The sequence below is a fragment of the Schistocerca americana genome, chromosome 1, assembly GCF_021461395.2.
Source record: "Schistocerca americana isolate TAMUIC-IGC-003095 chromosome 1, iqSchAmer2.1, whole genome shotgun sequence".
NCBI classification, from domain to species: Eukaryota; Metazoa; Arthropoda; class Insecta; order Orthoptera; family Acrididae; genus Schistocerca; species Schistocerca americana.
In genome coordinates, this window is record NC_060119.1 from 375,941,151 (window position 1) to 375,966,456 (window position 25,306).

The 25,306-nt window shown below is 39.0% G+C and overlaps 1 protein-coding gene across 4 annotated transcripts in view; it reads right to left on the minus strand.

Moving 5' to 3' along the window:
* Positions 1-15,967: 15,967 nt before the first annotated feature.
* The window catches only part of LOC124600531 (exportin-7), a 243,836-nt gene continuing 234,497 nt past the window's right edge, over positions 15,968-25,306 (minus strand). For all 4 annotated transcript variants that reach the window (XM_047136171.1, XM_047136169.1, XM_047136170.1 and 1 more), the window contains exon 22: positions 15,968-17,131. In XM_047136171.1, coding sequence (XP_046992127.1) covers positions 17,032-17,131 — 100 coding nt within the window. In that variant the 3' untranslated portion in view covers positions 15,968-17,031. The remainder of the gene's footprint in view (positions 17,132-25,306) is intronic.

Consider the following 25,306-nt stretch of genomic DNA (forward strand, 5'->3'; position numbering starts at 1 on the left):
TATACTACACCACAAAACATTGGACATCATTTTGAGGACTCTGGGAGACAAGAAACTGGGGATGGAAGCCCGCTTGCAACACTGTCAACCACCAAGTTAATAGAGCACCACACTCCATCTACTCCACTGCCAGTCATGGCAATCAGTCAATCACCGAATACCAAAAACCTCAGGTCTCAACCTGGCTGTGAGTTGTTCCCATACAATGTCATGCCTGATGCCAGAGGGGAGGCCTAGCAGCAGGTGCTGGCATCTACATGAGGGAATTGCTGTCAGGTATGGTTGATCGTAACAGCTGATAAAGGGACAATACAGCAAACCTCCCACTAGTTCATGGTTGGACAAGAACAACCAGTCAGTAGCCATACTATAGAGAACTAGTTCCATATTATAGAGTGCAGAGGCTACTGCAATCCCTACTGTCTTACTAAGTACATTCACTTGTTTTCTTACAACAATCTGTAGGTCACCTATATCTTCAAGACAATAACTCCCAAATCTTGCTAGAAAGGTTTGTGAAGCACTCTACAGACAAGTGGGTGCTTGTGTGTCTGTCCAGTCTCATAGAGTTGTGGTTAGAAATTGAGGCGGCATGGCTCAGAATGGCCAATGGTGCCTCAGCACTTTTGTTGTCTCATGGATTGTGTACTCTGACACAGCTCTCATCAGAGCAAATAGAATGTTACTTGCTACTAGGTAAGCGAGTCTTAATTCAGGTGCTTAAAGTGTGTTTTGTACTATAAATAGAGTGAAACTATTTTTGTACTACATTTCTCTATTTCTGTATAGCTTGATATTTCTAATATGTTAGTGTACAGTGACAAATAAATATTATTACTAATCAGTTTTTTATGAAAAAATGAGCAAAACCGTTTTACTCCTGTTTCAGCAAAGACTAACATTTCACTATGAGCAGTTTTGCTGTTGCACTAGAAAGCATGAGTATTTATGCTAGCAGTATTTACGTAGTCTGTGTTGGTGTGTCTAAACAGGCATTTTAACCCTTAAACATAAACATAGGTCGAATGTACATAATTGGAAACATCTGGTCAGAGAGACCTGATTCTCCCTCCAGCATATTTTTTCATGAATTTGTCATTTTCATTACTGTGTTTAAGCTTTTAGGACAATATTTTTGTATGAAACATCAAATTGAGTATTATTTATTCAAAATTATCTGTAGTTATTGCACAACTGTTGTGCTTCATTGTTACTGAAAACTAATATTGTAATAGTTTATGAAAACCAGTGTTTATTCATTTCTGACTGCACATTTTCCTACCACACTCCAGGCAAATTAGCTTGTTGCATTGTATACACTTGTAGGAAGTCTTCTGAGCTTTGGAAGATGGACACTAGGAGCAGATATTTCTCTTCTCAAGTTTACTGCTTGGAACTTGACCATCTCTTCCAGCAATAGATTCCTCTTCATGGATTTTTTGCAGTACGATGTTCTTAATATCATTGGACAGAGTGGCAATGGTGAACTGTAATCTGGTGTGTGGTTCTACCAGAGTGGGCCAATCTTTTGATGAGCCTCATCCTTTTGACTGTAGCACAAGTAGAGTATGAAACTGTTTACACAAGTTATGCTTATAAGTTTAAAAAAGAGCTAATGGTCCTCTCTTACCACTCTTACTGGAAGAGTACAAGGCACATTTTAAGTCCAGAATGTCTATCCCACCTTTCATTATGTTATAATAGCAGATCATTTCAGGTTTCCTCTTGCTGGGATCATTTTCAGTGCTGTGGTGCACAGAAGATATCAGAACAACTGATTTTTTTTCTTGGGAACCACAGAAAAAAAAAAACAGGTAAATAATTTGTGAAACCACAGAGAACTGATCCAAGTGGTCTACATTTATCAGACTTGAGTTCTGGAGGAATAACAGTTTTGAGTTTTTTTTGCGGGCCCAATAAATGTCAGACATCATTTCCTCAGTTCTTCTACTAGATCCATGGATGAAAACCAGTTATCTGCAGAGACATTTCTGTTTGAAACTTCACTATATTTGCATTAGATCATTGTCACATGAGTAGATTTCAAAAGCTTCTTTCCTTCTTCAAGTAGTCCAATGCCATCACTGTCCTTTCCAGTCTAAATGTAAGCATTGAAAAGTTATGTACCAAATGAGTCACCTACGCATTGTACCTTGATGCCATACTGGGCGGGTTTCTTTGGCATAAACAAGCAAAATCCGCACCTCCCTTTGAAAGGAACAAGCATTTTATCAACTGTCACATTCTCACTTTGGCGATAATGGAACCTCATATTATCCATTCCAGAATCTTACTTGTAGTGCCAAACTCTCATTAAACAGAACAACTTATCCCATATAAATCAATGTAAAATATGATAATGCATTCCATGCAGAAAAAGCACTAAAAGTTTTAACTTGTTCGTGCCATTTATTCAAAGAAAATTATACATATGGTATTATGTACTTTATTGTTCATGATACATAACAAATTCTTTTTTACTAGCAAGCTATCTATAGTCATTTGTTTCTGCCGATGCTTCAACATCTGGCAAAAATGTGATACAGGTTACCATCAAATAAATTTGTAGCACACTAACCAATGCTTTATTGGGGCGATAATTTTCAGTGTCCAATGCAACAGATTCCCATGCTTTCAGCATTTCTCTTATTGTGCCAGCAGATTTCTGCTTTGCTGTTACTGCCTACTCTTCCTCCTCTGAAGAACTCTCCACGAATTCTTGATGTGACACGCACTGCAACTTCATAAGCACTTCAGGGTGATCTTCCTCAAGCTGATCGATATCTTTGTAATCCTCTTCTAGTTCCATGCTTTTGGCTAAAGAGACAATCTCATTGACTACATACTCCACATGTACTGACTCAAATGCCTCAGTCACATTCGCCAATGTACTCCCGCCAAAACTTCTTCCAAGCAGAAGTGAGACCTCTCTTGGTAACCCCTTCCCATGCCTTTTCAACCATCTTGATGCAGCTGGGGTCACCTATATTTTGAAGTAATATTTCCAAAAGTGTCTGAGAGCAAGATTGGTGGCTTCAGCCAACTCAAAGCAATGCTCAAAGAGTGCTTTAGTGTAGAGCTTCTTAAAGTTAAAAATAGTCTGCTAGTCCATAGGCTGGAGTAATGGAGTGGTGTTGGGAGGCAGAAATTGGATCCTGATGAACTGAGATTCTTCAAGGAGGTGGTCTTATAGGCCTGGAGAATGGGCAAAAGCATTTTCCATAACAAGCAAGACATGGAGGGGCAGATTCAATTCAAGCAAATATTTTTTCACCAAAGGACCAAACATTTCATCGACCCATTCACAGAAATTATCACGTGTCATCCAAGACTTGTTGTTGGATCCTTACATCACATTCAACATGCTGTTCTAGACTTTACACTTCTTGAAGGCCTGTGGAGTTTCTGAATGATAAACAAGCAGTGGCTTAATTTTCAAACTGCTGCTTGCATTGGCACAGGATAGCAGTGTGAAACGGTCTTTGATTGGCTTTTGACCAGGCAATGCATTCTTCTCTGTCATTATAAAGGTACACTTTCACATCTTTTTCCAGAATAGACCTGTCTCATCACAATTAAAAACCTGTTGCGGCATATAACCCTCAGAATTTATGAGTATCTTGAAGTTGCTGACAAAGTTCTCTCCTGCCTTTGTGTCTGAGCTGGCTGTGTCACCATGGCTCACAGTACTGTGGATGCCAGTTCTTCTCTTAAACTTCTCAAACTATCCACGGCTTCCCTTAAACACTTCTTCAGCTGCTGATCATCCTTGGGTCTTCTTAACGACATCAGCAAAAATCATTCTCGCCTTCTTACAATGTTGTTCTCGTTAATAGCATCACTTTGCAGTTGCTTTTCATTTATCCATACAAGGAGCAACCTTTTGACATTGTCCAGAATATGAAACCATTGTTTAGATACTCTTGTCACTTCTTTTGAAGCAACATCTCCTTAATCTTGTCCTTGTTCTTGAGGGCAGTGCAAACAGTTGATGTAGACTGATTGTATGTGTGTACTAATATTTTTCAATGATTTCATGTTTAATTTTCTTTCTCTTATGGTTGGCTTCTTGCAACTTTATCTTCAGGGATGTTTCTCCGAAAGGTGTTAAAATTTTCACACAAAAAACACTGTGTGAACAAAAGTTTAGAAAAATGTGTGATCACAAGCTGCACTAAAGATGGTAGCAGAAAGAATGCTAAACCCAGACTGCACTACATACTAAAGACAATGTTCATATGACGCTGTCAACAGTGAAATGTGTACATGCTATTGAATGTTTCCCACACCGTGCACGGACGGCTGGTGATGTCACACTAAATCATCACTCGTTATGCGAATTGCCTGCTGTGGGAGCTGCTTGTTAAGTGGGGTTCCACTGTACATCTGCTGGGTATGATGTATGAATCTGTTGAATATTTCAGAAATGGCAGCTGCATGGTCACTTTGTTTCCCCACTTCATGTAGAGTTACCAAACTGTTTGACAGACATGGTTGTTTTAAATACTGGTCTTCCATACAGGTCCTAGGCAAATAGAGAGGTCACATATTCATGTCCAGATTTGAAAATAGATGTGAACAATAGAAAACCAATCAAGGGATGAAAGTTTCACAGAATCAGTGTTGCGATAGGTAGATTGGTTTGTTTAGTCTTCGGGTTGGTTTTCACTGACAAAAGTATGCTACTTGTTTGTAAAGCAATATTTTACATCATATCTTGGTTGAGCAAACACGCCCAAATTGCTAGCATGTTTGGATTACTTAAATCAGTAGCTTCCCTAGTCAGTCAAGGTAATGGTCTCACTATGTTACGATTTGGTGTTCTTATTGTTCTTTCTGGATCTATTCAAAATATTTCTTGATGTTTTTTCCAACAGAAGATATGGCATGCCACATTGTTTTCAATGTCTGGTATCAGTAATTATTTCTTGTTCACCTTCCAATATACTGCCACAATTGTCATCATCATCTCCATCATTACTGCTCTCACTTGTCATTATATTATCATTCTTTTTTCTTCTCAGATCATCTTCTTTCACATCAATAATTGTGAAGTCAGAATAAGCATCCGAGTAATCATTTTCCACCTCGGAATTACCACTGCTCTCCTGCAACCTCTCTGTACTCCCTCTTTCCTTGTGGCTCTTGTTGATTTATGAACACATACTGAAGCATTATGCACCATGGCATTTCCTAAAACAAAAATCCACAAAACAGGAGTAGAAGAAAAAATAAATTACATGTAATGCAAAACATCCTGTCTAATAGACTGAGGCATTTCATGTGTAATGCGGAACACCACATCAGACAGACCTGTACATTTTATGATATTATAGTAATATGTAACTGACAATGAGAAGCCACAAACTGAACTGCAATGCTTCTGCTACATAAATGATTTGCTGATGAGAAGATACTGTGGAGGGGACAGTGGCAAACAGGACAGTGTTGCCACATGACACATTTAAAAAAAAAAAACTCTTAAGATCCCACAGACTTTTAAAGGTTGAGCCAAAGTTCCTGCAGGCAATTAAAGGTTGCTTTGCATGTAGACCTTCCTTGCTTGGGTATATGATATTTACCCAGTTTCTTTAACATGATGTATTTCCCTTTTCTTGGTGGAAATAATGTATTCGCTACTCCATATGCACTGATTCCAGAACACATGGCGCAAAATTACAGTAATGGACAAGCAATTTCTTTGTGAAAAGCTTTCCTTTCCAATAGTTGTTGCTATAATTCCACATCTAACATATGCCTTTTTTCCCTTCTCTGCTCTCCATTCCCTGTGTATACAATGTACATGTGAAATCTCAAAATTCTTATCCAACCAGTATTTTTTTGAAGCATGGTTCAGTATATAGTTTACAAGCTGCTGATAGCGGTATAAACAATGAACTAAACCTTTTATTTACAGGAATATTCAGACTTCATGATACATTAAAACCACATCCACTTCAACATTTGACTGCATCAATAACTCTTTTGAGATTATTTGAAAAGCCTAATTCTAATATTTCTCAAGAACATCTTTTCTGAAAAATGTGTAATTCAAAAATTTTCTTTATTCAAAATTATCACTTACCAGACTGTTCAAAACTTAAGAAGCAATCTTTTTGAAAATTCAGTGTTTTTCTGTTTCCAAAAATGTATAATTTTTCTAGAATAACATCTTAGTTTATGAAACATTTCAATTACAAAACTTGAGTTCACATAACAATCTTGGTGGGCTTTGTAAATCCCAGTGCAGACACAAATTTCTCCCACTTATAACAGAACCACCATTTGTACCAATTTCAGGGCAATCAGCCACCTATTAGCAAAATTAATGTATGTCTAATAAGAATGTATATTCTATACTTTTATATTACTACTTGAAATGTAATAACTTTATATTTTAATATTCCATAATATTTTTCCTATGCATGTCTTTAAATGAGGACCAGGCACAAAGACATACCCAGTCTATAGCCAGAAAAAAACAAGAACAACCACTATTTAATGTTCCAAGTCAGCCAGTATAATATTGTTTATAGCTGGTCCCTGGTTAACATGCAGTAAAATGAAATGAAATGATTGTATGGCATTTATTGGCCGTGATATCCCCTTCGGGTTTCGGCCGCCATATTGCAAATATTTTTAGTTGACGCCACTTCAGCAACTTGCATGTCAATGATGATAAAAATGATGATGGGCATACGACACCCAGTCCCCTGCTGGGAAGCAAACCTGAGCCCCTCGTGTACAGTATACAAAGTTCTAGTCAATCTGAATATGTTTCAGTGATACATTATGTTATTATTGATTGTGCAGTTATTTGTTAAGTTTGCAAACCTGTTAACCGAAACAGATGAACACTGATCTACAGCCAAACATAACTGAGAGAGATGTATACATGGTCCAGTCATATTAATGCGACCACTGCCTACGTTAGAGATAAATGTGCAATAAATTGCTCACAGATGGCAGCAGTTGCAGTGGAGGGTATATAAAGTGTGTTGGAGGGACACGGAAAACAGTGTAATAGTTGTCATAATCTGGAAACACAGCAATTTATCTGACTTCCAACAGGGCATGATCATTGACTTTCAGATCAAGAGCGAAAGCATTTCTCAAACAGCCAAGTTTTTGAACTGTTGGCTTGTCACTGCAGATAAAGTACAGTGTGCATGACAAAATGGCTCTATTAGAAAGTGGCGCCAAGGCAACTATGATGCACCATGGGCCATAGATGGTAGGGATGAATGAGGCTACAGAGATGTGTGTGGGTTAACAGATGTGCAGCTGTTGAGCAGCTGACCACCCAAATGAACCTAGGAGCTATCAACAATGTTCAGCGTATGTTGCTAAGTATGGGACTATGCAGCAGGAACATGGTACATGCACTTGTTTTTCACAGGCAATGAAAGCTGGAATTTGCATGACAATGCTGCAACTTGATGTCCACTGAGTGGCCTTTTCAGATGAAATGCATTTTATGCTCCACTGCACAGATAGCCATAAGGAAGCACAGTGTGAAATGTCTGAAACCAAACATTGTGCAACAGCTGTTGGAAGGGTCCAGGCCAGAAAGCATTCTTTAGTTGACCTCATCACTCTGGAAGGCACAATGGATCAAAACAAGTATGCATCTATCCTTGGAAACTATGTCCACACCTACATGCAGTTTCTTTTTCCTTGGCACAATGGCATCTATCAGCAGGTAATGCAATGTGTCACAGAGCTTGCTGTGCACGTGCATGGTTCAAAGAGGACCAGGATGAGTTCACCATACTCCCCTGGCCACCAAACTCCCCAGATTAAAGCCCAATTGAGAATCTTTGTAACCACCTCAATCAGACTGTTCATTCCACGGAACCTCAACTGCGAAACGTAGTGCAGCTGGCCATGGCAACGGAGCCAGCATGGCTTCACATCCCTGTCAGTTCCTGCACCTCTCGCAGCAGTCTGCGCTGCAAAAGGTAGTTATTCAAGTTTTTGACAGATGATCACAGTGTGATTTGACAGTGTATAAATGTGAAAATCATGACAACATACACTTAATCAGAAGCCGCCCCAAATCATTATCAATTGACAAATGAACTTTCAGAGGAATACAACTACCACGGAGCACAACTGGCAGGTCAGTAAGCTTACAGCTTGTGTGAAACAGGCTATATTTCGTCTGGCCTTGAAAGCAACCGGAGAAATAATTGGAAACACACAGAGTCTTCACAGTGCAATAAAATGAACATTACAGCAGCTGACTGCAGAGCGATATGTACAGTACAGACAAAGATACAATTGTGCTCCAGTGACAAAGACCATGGGACGGTCTTATCATGTGTCATTGAATATCCACAGAAAACCTCCACACTGCTGCAAGACCCAACAGAAGGAACTCACAAATGGTGTGCTATTGGTTGTGACAAAGAAGACTGCTGCTCTTTTGTACTCTCAGCTCACAGCTATAATAACTTGTCAAATATCTGGTAAAACTACTGAAACTTGTATCCACCGCGTGAAAATCTCACGAGTTCATGGAATTGCTGGAGGGTATCCTACTTGACAAGGATGACCTATTGGTGAGCTTCGATGAAGTGTCATTGTTCATGAGTGCCTCTGAAAGATTAGCAGACATCAATAGTGCATTTTGACTCACAGAAGATGAGATTTTTCTAGATGTTCTCACAATCACTTACTTCCAGTGTGGCAGGCATTGTCATAATCTAGGGACAGTGAGGTTATGATGTATCCCCTACCATGAGGAAGAGCCTATACACAGTGCATTCTGAGGAGATAATTGTTGAGACCACTTCAAAACCAAACAGTTCTACAGATATGTAGATCTTATCATCGTTGTGTGACCATACATCAGGGATCAATTTCTTGGAAATATCAATTCTTGCCCACTGAACTCAGATCACAAGTGATCAGGGAACCAGCCTACCAAACTGCAACAACTGAGAGGTGTCTTCCAGAAGAATGGAACAGCAACACACAAAGATGGAAGACAACATAAACAACATGCAGTGCACCAAATTGACTGAGGAAGAGAGCAAGTGACTTGCATTTCTGCGGCCACCAACACGATAAAATTGCAAGGGTATTGAAGTACTCATTGTTAAAACTTACCTTCTGACCACTGTGATACATCGAAAAGACACAACATTGATCTACAGTACTGCTTGGAGTATGCAAGCCATCTTCATCTTAGACAGGAAGCTAAATCAACAGTCTCTGAACACAGCTTACTAAAGGTTATATGTTTGATTTTGAACCACTTGGAGTGTTGTGAAGGGTCATTGGATTTTGGAGCATAATAATGAAGAAAGCCATCACAATTAGAGCCAATGATAGCATCATGTACAAAGATGGAAGTTACCAACCGAGCTCTCTCTCTGACCTGTTACCACTGCAAGCACCCCTAGCTCAGACACATCCAGACTGCACCTGAGATGGAGCCGACCAGCCATATAGTCACCTGAATGCAGCTTTCCCCTCTACTCTATTCTACTGGTATGGTATGGATCACACCCCTTCCACAATGCAGCGAGTGAGCCAGATGTACTGAATGGAGGTACGTAGAAGAGAGTATGACACATTCTGCTTTCTATGTTATTATTATGGAGTACCAAGTGCTGTTTTGTTTGTGTTACATGGACATTTGGAAGCAGGAATCAGTGAATTTTGATCTATCCTGAACTGCGAGTCTTTATGAGTGCTGGAAAATGCAGCAAGCTGACTATGAACTTTTAATCAGGGTGTATATGCGAACAAGGAAAAAAAAATTCCCGGATTTCCCAGTTAAAAATACACTTTCTCCTGGATGGAAACATAGTTTTTCCCTGTTAATTGACAGTATATTTTCTCTCAGAACTGTATAACTTATCAATCCTTTGAATGGTTATGGTTTTATACTCGGGTGTAGAATTTCCCAGCACCTTAGAAAACGAAACTCAGGGGAGAAAAACACCTTTTGGAAAGATGTTTGATGTGCAGTAACATGTACGCTGCATATTTTCGTATTATGAAGGTATAAATTCGAATTCCACCAAACACTGCATGTTACTTTCCGAAGCATTGAAATCGAGATTGCGATGCGTATTTGTAAGCCAGTCATAGCTCATGTCACGTGATCTCGCCAGCTGATAACAATGGATATTCAGAGCTTCGGACACGTCGTGTAGTCATCCAATAACATCACTGTTAAGTAGCACGAACAGGAAAAGTTAATGGTTTAAATTAATATATGTAATGTTGCTACAAGAAAAACAAAGCTTTCACATACAATATTGCTCTCTAAGGCCAATACGCTGCAAGAGAAGCTAAGCTTTCACGTATAATGTTGGTCTTTAATGCACATATTACATTTTAAGATATATCACACAAATATGCCAGTAAATTTTTTAATAACGACATAAATGTGTGATCTTCTGGGCTCTAAATTCTTCTAAATGGCTCGTCGTCAAAGAGCTGATTTTTAAATGAGTCACAGATTCCCAGTGAAATAGGCCTCAACCTGATATTAAGCTTTTCAATGTCGTTTTCAGGATGTAAATTTCCTTGGGTACCAGTACTTTGTTATCTCATGTTTGGTTCTTTGTTATGGCAAAATACCATACATGCTAGAAGATGAAAACGTACACTTGAAATGCACCGAACAGTTGAAACTAGCCAATAGTTTTGAATTAAACACTTCGTTTCAAATATATTGGCTGCCTCAGCGAAAAAGATTAATAAAAGAAAATTTCTTCTACAAACCGATAAAAATAACTTCATTGTTTTGCATGGCAATTAATGCTTGACTGTCAGAAAGGTGGAAATAAAATAAAATCTGAAACTAATACAGTATTTTAGCCTTCCGTAATTATGTGAATGTATTTTAATTCACATGATAGCTCCCCACCACAGAAATCAATTTTGTTTTAATTTGACGTGATTGCAGTAGACAAAGAGGAAACAGCAAAATCACTAAATGTAAACATGGGTCACATGGACACTACCCGCTTCCATATTATAACTCAGACTGCTCTGCGCATCAGACCTGTATCTACGATATTTCCAAACCGGGGCAATAGTAGATAGTGGCGTCCTTCGAGCGTTTGAGATAGGACGTCAAAAATTTAAAAAAAAAAAATCGGATTTTCCAAAATATGTTCATTTTGTAGCGCACATTTTTCTGAAGAGTCTGATACATAAAACATACGTATCCGAGGAATTGTAAGACATGTTATTTGATCTTAAGGATGCAAAGTGCAGCACCACACCTCTTCACACAGCATTCTTCTATCGCACGTCACTGTATTTTGGTCTGTGGAACTGAAATGTGTATATTTTGTACTGGATGCCATCAAACTGTATTGAGGACGGTGCGGTGGAAATTAAAATGTCCTATGGTACCTCTCCTGCTTCCAGTCAGCTGGTTTGACGTCCTAAGAACCCTCTTCAGAAAATTTGCATTCTTTATTCTCTATTAGCTAACAACTTGCTGCTTTGTGTGACATAAAATTAAGTACAGGATACATAAAACCAGTAAAGACAAGAAACAAGCAAGACAGTACACATTTTTTCAATCCTTAGCTCCTAGATTTTTTCTCTCTAATCTTGATACAGCTTTACATGGCGTGCTTTCCTTTCTGCGAAAGAATCTGTTACCTCATCATAGTTCGTCAAACGTTTTGCTACATGAAAAATCGAAATGTCGTCGTCTAATACTGAAAAAGCTGTAATTACAAATAGGCCCAAGACTGGTGTGGTTTCTCGACCTGATTACCAGTATTTTGTCACTGTCTGCGAGATAAAACAAAATAAGCCTTTCTAATACTGCAGCAATTGTAACACATGCCAAATAAGCGAGACTGTTTTGGCAGAAATGGTCATTTTTATAACACGGCAGAATATAATTAACAAAGTACTAATATCAAATGCCTATTAGGCCCACTACATGCAAAAAGCTTTACGTTAGGAAATAGATTTACACTTCATTCATATACTCCAGTTTCTCAGGCATGAGATTGAAAAGTAGTAGTGTGAAATTTTTATATAAATTTGTAATCGTATTCTTCCATAATTTAAGTGATGTCACAATTTCTTCTCCTTCTTCGTTCTAACAAACAGTGTTGTCATCACTAATTCTGTATCTATTCCTGCCAATTTCAAAGCTTATTTGCCGGCTAACTTCACTAACTCTGCCAGAATCAACAGTTTAGTTACCCCACGATTATTCTCCGGTTAGGCATTGTTACGTGTTCATACAACACATTTTCTGTGCTACTTCCAGAATAGACCTTAAAGCGGCTGCTAGCCAGAGACTGAACAATTGGCCCTTACTAGTATAGTGATCTGGCTAAAAATTTTCTGTCAAAATTTCATTTTCTTGGATACACAGAGAAGATAACACGTAATCTTTATTACCCGTTATTCCTGTTAGTCATTTATTCACACTCTGGTAGTCTGAATCTATGGATTTCGCTGGTAATCATAACAACGCTCATCATTCTCAAACCCAATCTGCCACATAATCAGACAGTGGTTGGCTTTCTTTCATTCGGCTATACTCTACTCAGCTTGTATTGCCACTTTTGTCTGCAGAAAAGTTTATTTCTAGATGTGACAGGGACTCCACTGACAGAGACATCACGTACACTATGCACGCATTCACAAATCAACTTATGATTCATTCCGAAATCAACTTAGAATGAGTTCAACAATGTTCAAAAACCGACAGGGACAAGTTTCAAAGTCATACGAATAACCGATAGACCAACGTGCGGTGGATGCTAGGTGCTTTGTGAAACAAGGTTTTTTCCTCATGAATATAAGAATATGAATTTGCTAACACCCCCCCTCCTCCCCCTCAACTCCTAGATCCAGGGCTGCTGCACATGCATGGACCAAGCAGCTTGGGTGCACCAGTAAAATTTTTCCCGGTAGGACCTAGCTGCCCCCCCCCCCCCCTTTTTTTATGTGACTGCTTACACAGCCAACAGCCACATTTCTGTAGCCAGAAGCAGAAGAAGATACTACTAAACTGCGCATGCCCATGATCCCACTCATAACTGCTAAATCAAATCTAATGTTAACAGTAGTGACGTCGTGCTCATAGGAGGCAATTTGTTGTTACAAAGCATTGCATAGTCTTCCTAAAGCCTTTGACTCATTTTGCTGTTGGCAAATGCTTGTATGAGCACTGTTTTGTTGCTGTATATGACACGTTTCCTTTTCAATTCAAGTTTTATTTTAGTTTTTTCTCTCATTCATGTTTTATTGCTACAGTATTCTTTTGCAGTAGCAGGATACAGTAATATCCTTTGTTAGAGTATTGGTTCCTACCAGTCAAAATTACAAAATTTAACAGAGAACAAAAACAATGAAAAATTCCTGGAATTCAAAAAAAAAATTATCTGGTTTTTCCCAGATGAAAAAAATCCCGGGTTTTTCCCAGATCGTAGACACCCTGTTAATGTAATTCTGTTTTGCTTTGTGTGTGTTTTTCAGTGACTTTTTTGAGTCTACTCTTGTTGGCCATGGTGACAACTGATTGTTTTGTGAGTATATAGTTTCGGACTTTACTGTTGTATTAACTCTGATGACAAGCTGCACCAGAATTCTGATCACTGAATGATGTAGACGTCCCGTTACAGTGATGAAGTCGTTGTTCTAACAATTAAGTAGTACCTACACAGAAAGACCAAGGAAACTGGTATAGGCATACGTATTCAAAGACAGAGATATGTAAACAGGCAGAATACTGCACTGCTGTCAGCATGCTTATATAAGACAATAAGTGTCTGGCATAGTTGTTATATTGGTTACTGCTGCTACAATGGCAGATTATCAAAATTTAAGTGAATTTGAATGTGATGTTATAGTCAACGCTCAAGGGATGGTAGCGATGAAGTTGGGATTTTCCCATACTAGCATTTATGAGTGTACTGCGAATACCAGGAATTGGGTAGAACATCAAATCTCCAACATCGCTGCGGCCGGAAAAAGATCCCACAAGGACGTGGCCGACAAAGACTCAAGATTATCGTTCAATGTGATAGAAGTGCAACCCTTTTGCAAATTATTGCCAATTTCAATGCAGGGCCATCAACAAGTGCCAGCATGCGAACCATACAACAAAAACATCATTGATATGTGCTTTTGGAGTCGAAGGACCACCCGTGCTCTGTTAATGACTGCATGACACAAAGCTTTATGCCTCATCTTGACCCGTCAACACCAACACTGGATTGTTTATCACTGGTAACATATTGCCTAATCGGATGAGTATCATTTCAGATTGCATCCAGAGAATGGATGTGTACAGGTACAGGTATAGGTAGAACCTAATGAATATATGGACCCTGCAGTTCAGCAGGACACTGTTCAAACTAGTGGAGGTTCTGTAATGGTATGGGACCCCTGATATGTCTAGATATGACTCTGACAGGTGACACGTACTTAAGCATGCTATCTGATCACCTGCATCCATTCATGTCCATTGTGCATTATGACGGCCTTGGTAAATTCCAGCAGGGCAATATGACATCTCACACATCTAGAACTGCCATAGAGTGGTTCCAGCAACAGTCTTCTGGGTTTATGTGCTTCTGCCGGCTACCAAACTCCCCAGACATCAACATTATTGAGCATATCTGGGATGTCTTGCAGCATGCTGTTCAGAGGAGAGCTCCCCTTCCTCATACTCTTATGGGTTTATGGACAGCCCTGCAGGATTCATGGTGTCACTTCCCTCCAGCACTACTTCAGACATGAATCAAGTCTATGCCACATCGTGTTGTGGCACTTCTGCGAGCTCACGGGGCTCCTACACGATATTACACAGGTTTACCAGATTCCTTGGCTCTTCAGTGTAATTCCTTATTAAAGTTCAGATTGGGTGCAAGTTTGTTGTAATATAACTTAATATAATGTAATAAAAAGTGATACAGCTGTTAACGTGCTAACTGTCTTGGAGATGTGGATCTCTTTACTACAAATGTCCTGTACTTTACAGATTTTCTAATGCCTACCTGCATCCAGGACACCACACAGAAACTGAAATCTTATAAATTAAAAGTTGTGCAGTGGATTTCTCAAGAGGGCACTACAGTTGTGCTCATTTTGTTGGTTGAATTTTAATATGCTTGGTGGTCTATGCAAACCGCTTTTGAGTAGTTGACAAACAACCCTGAATTCGAAGGAGTTTCCATGAACAGCTTAGGAGACAAGACAGTCTGTTCAAGCAGAGGCCTACGAATAGCAACTTAAATTAGTTAGGGGTGACACTAAGCAACCAATTGCTTCTTCATCTTACTTTACATAGTAACTTTCATTTTTCATGATATACTTTTGAATAGCTGAGGCATCATTACAATCTCAGGCCTACAGTAGTTGAGCTAATCTTTGCACAAACAATGTTGAATAGTTTTTGTCTCCATAACGAATTTTCATTCAACATCAGTATGTGCAGTGATATGAAAATTCGCTTGGTGGAAGGTACGAGATGAGGTACTGAGGCGGAAGTAAAATGGATTATGAACCATGCTTAGATAGTGCAGCTGGTAGTGCACTCAACCATGAAAGGCAAAGGTTCCAATTTTTGTCTGTTACTTAGTGAAAGGATGAAAGTTCGGAGCTACCCATTATAAATAACTTACTTATAACATAATGTTCTTGCCCCAAGAGACTGTGATCTGTGGTCTTTAGATTCATGTCCCAATGTAACAGCTTTAAATCCTGATGACCACCTCAGATTTTTCTGGGCCGATACTGTCTCAGATGGTGCCATTCAGTCTCGTCAGACTAAATAAGATGTTGCTTGAATAAAGATGAATGGAGCCCATGTTTCTTCTTGAGAACAATTAGGAAAGGAAGTGGATGTGAACTTATCTGTGTTTTCAAGATTTAGAAAACTCAACAGAAAATTAATATTTGGTTTAGATTTTGGATTGCAATCAGCAAAGGTTTGTACAAGTTTAGCCAGAAGAAACAAAGATTTTTCTTGGATTGGCTCTTATTTATCAATGCACAATACATACAAAAATAAGACTATATTACATTAAAATTATGTGAACAGTATGTTCTACTTCATGTGCAGAAGCTATATAAAATATACAACAACAACACTATGCATAGAAAAGCGTCACATATTTTATAGGGCTCTTAATGATGAATAATGGTCTACAGCTGTAGAACAAAATTTTGAGATAAAGTACTCACACAAAAGGTTTTTTTCTTTGATACACAACAAAAGAAAGTGACTGAGAATGGTCCATACAGACACTTAACAACAGTTTAATAATAACAGAGTAACATACATGGCTACGTCTCTTGTTGGCAGTTCACAACAATTTGTGCCTGGTAAAAATTCAGTCCTTTCAAATAGGAACAAAAAATGTTGAATGCAAGTTCTTTATTTATGGAACGAGCTATAGAAACAACAAGTGTGACAATGATACATTCTCCTGACATTTTTACATACAATAATATTATCAACCAAATATTCCACAATTCACTGCAACAATCACAGTAAATTCCAGATTTTCATACATTGTAATCTCACAACAAATCACAGTACAATTAATTCCACAATCATTCTTTTCTCTAGTATTCACATTGTCACGTCAGCGGCAAGACACACTCACAAAACCAGAATATAAGAATCACATGTACTTTACAACGAATATACGCACTGTGTTCACACACAATTGCATATCAATATACTCTGAAAGTCACATTCTGAAAATGTCTTTCATATGTTCACCTTGGCAGCCACAACTTTTTGTTTAATGTCTGCACAATACCAGGATGAAATACATGTAATAAAGATACAGTGATACATAGCAATGGCACATTTATACTGAATATCTGGCACTTGACAAATTTTGAAATAGTGTTTGTCCAAACTTGCCTTCATTTTACTTAGGTTATATATTTTGCATTAATAAATAGAAAAAGGCTCATCTGTGATTTTGTTTTATTCACAACTTAAACAACCTTGCAATATCACTGTCACTTCAGTTACACCACACTCCATTCCTGGTAAAGATTACATAGTCACTATGATGTCATCATATCACTCACTGATGCTGCTGTCATATTAGGACCCTTCAAGGAATCATTGATATCTCGCCGAAACATGGACAAATTCTGCGTGAATCTGAAAAAAAAAAGTCGTTACGCAGTTTATATACAGTAATTCCTTATATTTTTCTGCATTGGTCCTATTACGCCCTTAAATATTCTAATTTACTTAGGTATAAACTAGACCCAGCAAACAAGTCTCTGTCAACAGCTACAGAAATGTACGTTGTGTTTTGACAGTCCAGTCACATGAATGTGCGCATATGTGACAAGGAGGTAGAAATGTAGAACAAATGGATTCTGAGAACTACATAAACACTAAACAAGTTTCCACCACAATATCACGCCAAATTGCACAAATGCTTACTATACCCCTGTTTTTTAAGACATGATAGAGTAGAGAAGAAACAGGTGACAACCTACTCAATGAAATAATGACAGAAAATATAAAAACGGGTTGCATACAGAATTACTGTCTCCCAAAGACCACTATCATCTGAACCCTTCCAAAATGCTTCTATTTATTTTACTTCTGTTTTTGTGTACAAAGTTATTTATAAAAAGTGCATGAGTGGTTTGTTACTAAGGGCCACAGGGGCCTGGCCCCACCAGAAATTTTGTGATATAATTTTATTCTGCGTATTTTTTTTTTCAGTATTATATCAAAGAATTTCAGTATGACATTATTTTGGCTTAGTACAAGTGACAGAAACACGAAATTACTGAGCTGCTAGCAGCTGTACCAGGGCTTGCTTCCACTCCTCCCTCATCTTGGTGCATCCTTCCACAGTGAGTCATTTTCCTTACCCACCAACTTCTAAGGGTCAGTGTTAGGTGGCTCATACTCCCTCCACACTCTGACTACTAAAGCTGCAGTGATGTGACTAATATGTTTCCCTTTCTCCACCTTGCCCCTCAGAGTAGCATACTTTAGGACCACCTCAGGTGGGCCCAATTGGATGGACAAGCTCACACATACTCCCTATTTCCCACATCTCAGTGAACACTGCTGTCTTTCTTCCCTTCTTTTTTTAGCTGATCAGTTTCTGCACCACCTATGCGGGCTATCTCACCATAGCCTTGGTATGGACCTGCCCAAAGCCCAAATTTTCATTTGCATCAACTTATGCTGCTACCTGCATCTACCTCACCTTACCCTACTTGACATTTATTAATTGAAATATTTAAAAAGTGTTTATTTCAATAAATCAATACAAATTGCTTTCATTAATTAAAATTAAACAGTGGTGTGGTAGTTAATTCTTCATTAATAGTAAACTACTAAATTTGAATACTATTCAACCATCTCCAGACATCACAAAAATAATAATAATAATAATAATAATAATAATAAAGAAAGAAAGAAAGAGAAAGGGGGACATCACAACAAACACTGTCAGTTTACCACTATCTGGCCACTTAAAAATGTGTAGCTTACATCTATTAATGATATCTTCAATTCTTAGTGAACGACTTTTGTCAGGCCTGTATGATTTTCTCATATGCAACTCACCTGAAAACACTCAGGCTCCAAGGATTCTTACGCACAATCAACACAAGAGTAATATCCAGTGGCAGGTTGAGAGGAATGAGTAAGGAATGAATATGAATGGGCCTCTAAGCAAGAGATTGTTTCCAGTAAATGCTTAACTGGTTTCATCTGGAATCATGTATAAATATTAAACAAAACCAACTGCAACACTTGGGTGTGTTGTTTCAAGATACTGTTCCTCTCTTCTTTCCTAAAAACAAGTTTTAAATGGGTCTCTCATAAAATTCTGCATGCTTCGTGGTGATGTGCACAATGTATCTCATTAGCACCACTGTATAGCATATTTTCTTAGGACTTGGTTGGGAATACCTACTGTTTTAGAAATCAGCTCTTTTAAGTCTACTGACAATGTTGTCTTAGCCAGATATGCGGATAATCTATTTTCACTGTCATTTTATCTGTGTTCAGTCATTCCTTTGTTGCTTAATCTATTTTCAATTTATGGTTCACATGATTATGTGCGTATATCTCATATTTTATTCACACTGCATATTATATTTGCAGCAAACTTTCTTTTTGAATTGCAGAATGCTACAGTGGACGAATTAAAACACTACAGGTATCACTAAAACAAACCATCTTTTAGAATTTATTTCTATTTTGAAGAGCATAAATATTTGTGTTTGTCATATATATATATGGGGGGGGGGGGGGGGTGAGATGAGGAATAATTCACTACCAAAATTGCAATTGCACCCTCAGCATACAAAGCTGTAATTTGGTTTTAATTGGATCGCTATTACAAGTGACAAAGTGATGGCACAACACATTTGGATTAGCAGTCAGTCCGCTGAGATGAGTGGGAAGAGTGCACATGACAGAGGTGTGGTGGTGTTCAGAGTTGGAAAGTATCTCTTGGAATACCGATGTTGTATGCTCAATTACCTATTTGTAATATTTCTATTCCTGTTATTGTGTTTGCAGCATTTTTCTTGTATTTGTAAAACACTCTAAGTATATGGTTTGGATTTTCATGTGGTGTGTATGAAGGTATGTTATGGTACAAATCAACCAATGTTAATGTCCCCTTCTGATATAAAGGATGTTAAAAAATAGCAAATATTTTGAAACGTGGTAGTATGGACTCTTGCAGTTCACATGGGTGCTAAAATTCGTAACTTAAGAACTATGATGAGCACTTGTTCAGAAGAGGAGCTGTGTTTCCGAGTAGTGAAGATAAACTAGTGCACACAGCTCTTAAGGCATCCTTTCTAGAGCACATGTTTACTGGACATTTTCCGTACCACCACCTCTCACAAACTATTGAATATTTTTTTCTTTTTAACACCCTGCACATATGTGTGAGTTGTTCTTAGATTACACTTCAATCACACATATTAAGTCTGTTTTCTCTTGTTTATGAGAATTTCCTTTGTTAGTGTTGATTGAGCCACCACACGGTTTTAATGGGAGAGAGAATTTGTCTATTATTTCTATCATGACATACCTATGAGCTTGCTTATCCCTGTATATCTTATGTAAAATTTAAAGATTTCATTTTCTCCTGATCCATAATCATGCTAGATGTACAGCGTGGTTATAATTAAACTTTCACTACTTGAGAAGGGCCTACACAACAAAACAGTGATTGCAGGACAATGAAACTTGGTGGAAACATTTTTAAGGACATGCGGAAGAGAAATGATGAATAAACCATTGAAAGAAACACACTTTTATTTCCACAAGAGAGAATAACATTTGATAATTGTGTACGATGTTTACATCCCAGGTTACAAATGTTGCTCAATGTCACAACCATCTGTACCCACGACAGACTGGAACTGCACTAGAGATTGCTCTACAAATGCCAGAAACAACAGTGGCCCATTGAATATTCAGCTAAGACAACATTAACTTCTTCAATAATTTGTGGTGCAACTGGTCACTGGTCTCTCCCAGGAGTGATTCCGAAACCGTCCTCAATTTGAACTTCCGAATCATGTTCTTCAACCGTAGAGCGGAAAGAAAGAAGACCTCTCTGTGGTTTTTTAATACATCGACACTTGCGAAAATCAGCAGCACTATTGCCCTTTTGATAGAACAGCTGTACAAGTGAAGCCCTACTCACAATGCCCAGATGCATGTTGACTGTCTCAAGGTATCCTGTGAGTGATCATTTTCAAGTTAAGGATTTTTTCCAGGTTTTTAAGGCAAATTTTTTCCATGTACCTTTTTTTATTGAATTTGAGACTAAAACATTCTTTTTTCAAAACTTTATATTGATAATTATTGGAATATGCATAATTAATTACAAGTTACTTCTTTAGTAGTATACATCACAGATACAAATTAAAATTTTAATACTGAATCTTGATTTACAGGTAATAAAAAATACAAAATAAAAAAGTACAAAAGTTAGGAGAGAGTGTTGTCAGATATTTCCCGCCGTTTTGTCAGTAATGCTGACGATATATGAGCAACATATGCACCCCTCCATTGCGCAATGCATAATTATCAAATTTCTTGTTTGTGAAGGAGTTACAGCAGTGGAAATTTGCCAAAGATTGATTGTACAATTCACTGATAAAGCATTATCAAGGACGCATGTGTTTAGCTGGCATGAAAAGTTCAAGGAAGAACAAGGACGCGTGGAAAATCAGCAACAAAATCGCCATCCTCCGACCAGCATTACAGACAAAAACATTCATGCGGTTAAAGACATTACTGACAATGATTGAGGGGTGAGAGTATCAGAAATTGCACAAAAAGTCAGAATCAGCTATGGCAGCTGTCAAGCAGTCATCACAAACAACCTACAGTTCCGTAAAGTGTGTTCCAGATGGGTCCCTAAAGCTTTGACTCAAAATCTGAAGCTGAGACCTTTGGAGGACTGTAAGAGGCTTACAGCAAGGTTTGCGGAAGAAGGTGATGCATTTTTGAGTCGGATCGTCACCTGTGATGAAACATAGGTTCACCACCACTCTCCAGAATCCAAACAAGTCAGTAAGGAGTGGCGGAGAAAGGGAGAGGCAGCACTAGTGAAAGCCAAGACTCGACTGTCAGTTGGCAAGGTTCTTTCAACGGTTTTTTCGATCAGCATGGCATTTTGCTGATTGACTTTTTTGTATGAGCGACGCAAAATCAATACTGCTTACTACTGCGAACTGTTGAACCAGGCGAGAGTTGCATATCGCTACAAAAAACAAGACCACTCCATTCAACAGGTCATCCTCCTCCATGACAATGCGCAAAGCTCTAACTGTCTCCAACCTACAGGAAATGCACTGGACTACACTTGATCATCCTCCTTACAGCCCAGACTTATTGCCCTGCGATTTCCATTTATTCGGACTGCTTAAAAAAGCTCTAGGAGGGCGATGATTTGAAGATGACGAGAGCGTGGAAGACTATGTGCGCAACTGGCCGGTGACACGATCCAGTTCTTTTCATGATGGGGCATCAAAAAGCTGCCCATACGCTGAGCCAAATATATTTCCAAAGATGGAGATTATGTGAAAAAATAAATTATAATTGCCTTCAGTAAATGAATTTAAATAAAAAAAAAATCCCATTTATATTTGATCCACCCTCGTGCATTGAAACTTGCTCATTACAGGGACAAACTGTAGAATTTAGTCATGTTAAAAATGAATGAACAGTTTCTTTAAATTTTCTATCTCTGCCAAAATCTTTGAGGCTTCAGTCAACAAAGGTACTCTTTTCGTTTCTAATTCTTTGATTTCAGCTTGCTTTTGTTTGTTCAATAATCACTCCTCCTCTTCTCTTTCACCTTCCTTTATCTTGTGTTTCATATCGTCTTAGTACAAAGAATGTGCACTGCGAAAACAGTGTATAATACTTCTGTTGATGTTGAAATTGTCCACTCCATTTGCTTTCTTGACTAAGTCATATACATATCTTTGAACAAGAGGGCTTTTTTCTGTTTGATTTTCAACTATGATTTCGGAGTTTACAAAAACAGCTTACTCAACAGAAGCATTCCCATGTGAGATTATTAAAATAATTTGCACAAAATCTCAGAAATTTGGGCATGCCTTTGAAGAATTTGATTATATGACTACAGAATTTATCAAGATGATTTTCACTTCTCCTGTAACATTTTATCTCGTCTTCAATTCTCTTTTCTCTGCAGATATTCACAAATTCAAGTTTGACACGGTCTGCCTTTGAATCCAACATTCTTCCATTTCATACCAAAATTTTAAGAGATACTGTCAATCTTCTTTGAGCTAATTCCTGGTTTAACAAAATTTCTTGATTCTAGCAGGAAATCACATGCGCAAAGTTGTATTTGAGCGGTGATCTACACTCCTGGAAATTGAAATAAGAACACCGTGAATTCATTGTCCCAGGAAGGGGAAACTTTATTGACACATTCCTGGGGTCAGATACATCACATGATCACACTGACAGAACCTCACGCACATGACACAGGCAACAGAGCATGCACAATGTCGGCACTAGTACAGTGTATATACACCTTTCGCAGCAATGCAGGCTGCTATTCTCCCATGGAGACGATCGTAGAGATGCTGGATGTAGTCCTGTGGAACGGCTTGCCATGCCATTTCCACCTGGCGCCTCAGTTGGACCAGCTTTCGTGCTGGACGTGCAGACCGCGTGAGACGACGCTTCATCCAGTCCCAAACATGCTCAATGGGGGACAGATCCGGAGATCTTGCTGGCCAGGGTAGTTGACTTACACCTTCTAGAGCACGTTGGGTGGGACGGGATACATGCGGACGTGCATTGTCCTGTTGGAACAGCAAGTTCCCTTGCCGGTCTAGGAATGGTAGAACGATGGGTTCGATGACGGTTTGGATGTACCGTGCACTATTCAGTGTCCCCTCGACGATCACCAGTGGTGTACGGCCAGTGTAGGAGATCGCTCCCCACACCATGATGCCGGGTGTTGGCCCTGTGTGCCTCGGTCGTATGCAGTCCTGATTGTGGCGCTCACCTGCACGGCGCCAAACACGCATACGACCATCATTGGCACCAAGGCAGAAGCGACTCTCATCGCTGAAGACGACACGTCTCCATTCGTCCCTCCATTCACGCCTGTCGCGACACCACTGGAGGTGGGCTGCACGATGTTGGGGCGTGAGCGGAAGACGGCCTAACGGTGTGCGGGACCGTAGCCCAGCTTCATGGAGACGGTTGCGAACGGTCCTCGCCGATACCCCAGGAGCAACAGTGTCCCTAATTTGCTGGGAAGTGGCGGTGCGGTCCCCTACGGCACTGCGTAGGATCCTACGGTCTTGGCGTGCATCCGTGCGTCGCTGCGGTCCGGTCCCAGGTCGACGGGCACGTGCACCTTCCGCCGACCACTGGCGACAACATCGATGTACTGTGGAGACCTCACGCCCCACGTGTTGAGCAATTCGGCGGTACGTCCACCCGGCCTCCCGCATGCCCACTATACGCCCTCGCTCAAAGTCCGTCAACTGCACATACGGTTCACGTCCACGCTGTCGCGGCATGCTACCAGTGTTAAAGACTGCGATGGAGCACCGTATGCCACGGCAAACTGGCTGACACTGACGGCGGCGGTGCACAAATGCTGCGCAGCTAGCGCCATTCGACGGCCAACACCGCGGTTCCTGGTGTGTCCGCTGTGCCGTGCGTGTGATCATTGCTTGTACAGCCCTCTCGCAGTGTCCGGAGCAAGTATGGTGGGTCTGACACACCGGTGTCAATGTGTTCTTTTTTCCATTTCCAGGAGTGTATCTCGCAACTTCTCAACTATGCAAATAATGCATAACCGCATGTTTTCCTTCAGCAACAATATCTCCTCTTCAGACACATTCTTATTTTAAGCGCACTTCTTGTAGCAAAAATTCAGATTTAACTGTCTTGCTGCAATATCATTCTTTATATCCCCTAAGTCGATTTTCATCAAAGATGAGTTTTTGCTCTTTTTTTAGGTGTCTAGTTTCACAACTTGCTGCATCAAAATGTTCACAAGATTATGTAGTACATCATACAGACATTGAGCCATTGGGTCATCTCTCTGAAAATCGAGTAAAAATGGTTCCGACAAGTGTGCTGTTGAATTGAAGAATGTCAATTTTGGAGCTAGCAATTTATCATTGACGGTTTCAAAAACAAATTCGAAACTTGATAACTGAGGAATAGTTTTCGATTTATTTATCTCAATAACGCAAGTTCAAACGTATTCAAGAAATTCTACAGCTTTAGCAGCCTATCTAGTTCTACAAAATGACAGGAAAAGATGGAGATCTGATTGTCACAGTGTATTGTGATCTTCATGCAAATAAATCATTACATAATTAATAAAGTGTTCTAAAAAATGACAATTCCCAATTAGTTTTGGATATGCCACATAATACATGCAAACTGCAGGCACCAATTGGTAGCAGTTGAAGACAATCGAAGGGTTCTTTTAGTTCCTTGTTAATGTAATTCAAAAGTTTTAAATTCACATTTGGTCCATCCATTGATAACAGCAACTTTTTTTATTTTAATTTTTTCCAAATTCAACGATCTTTTTACACTTTCAAGTAAATAATTTGCCCTTGTATGTTTCAGAAAAACAGAAGCCAAGTTATGTGTTATTAACGATTTATCACAGTCCCAAAATCGTACATGAAACCCAGATGGATATCTGGGTTTTTCGAGGAACAGTATTCATACTTTCATCAAATATGAGTATGATCATTTCACATTTGTCAATAAGGTCAGCAATTTTACATCTCGTGTATGATGCCAATCAGT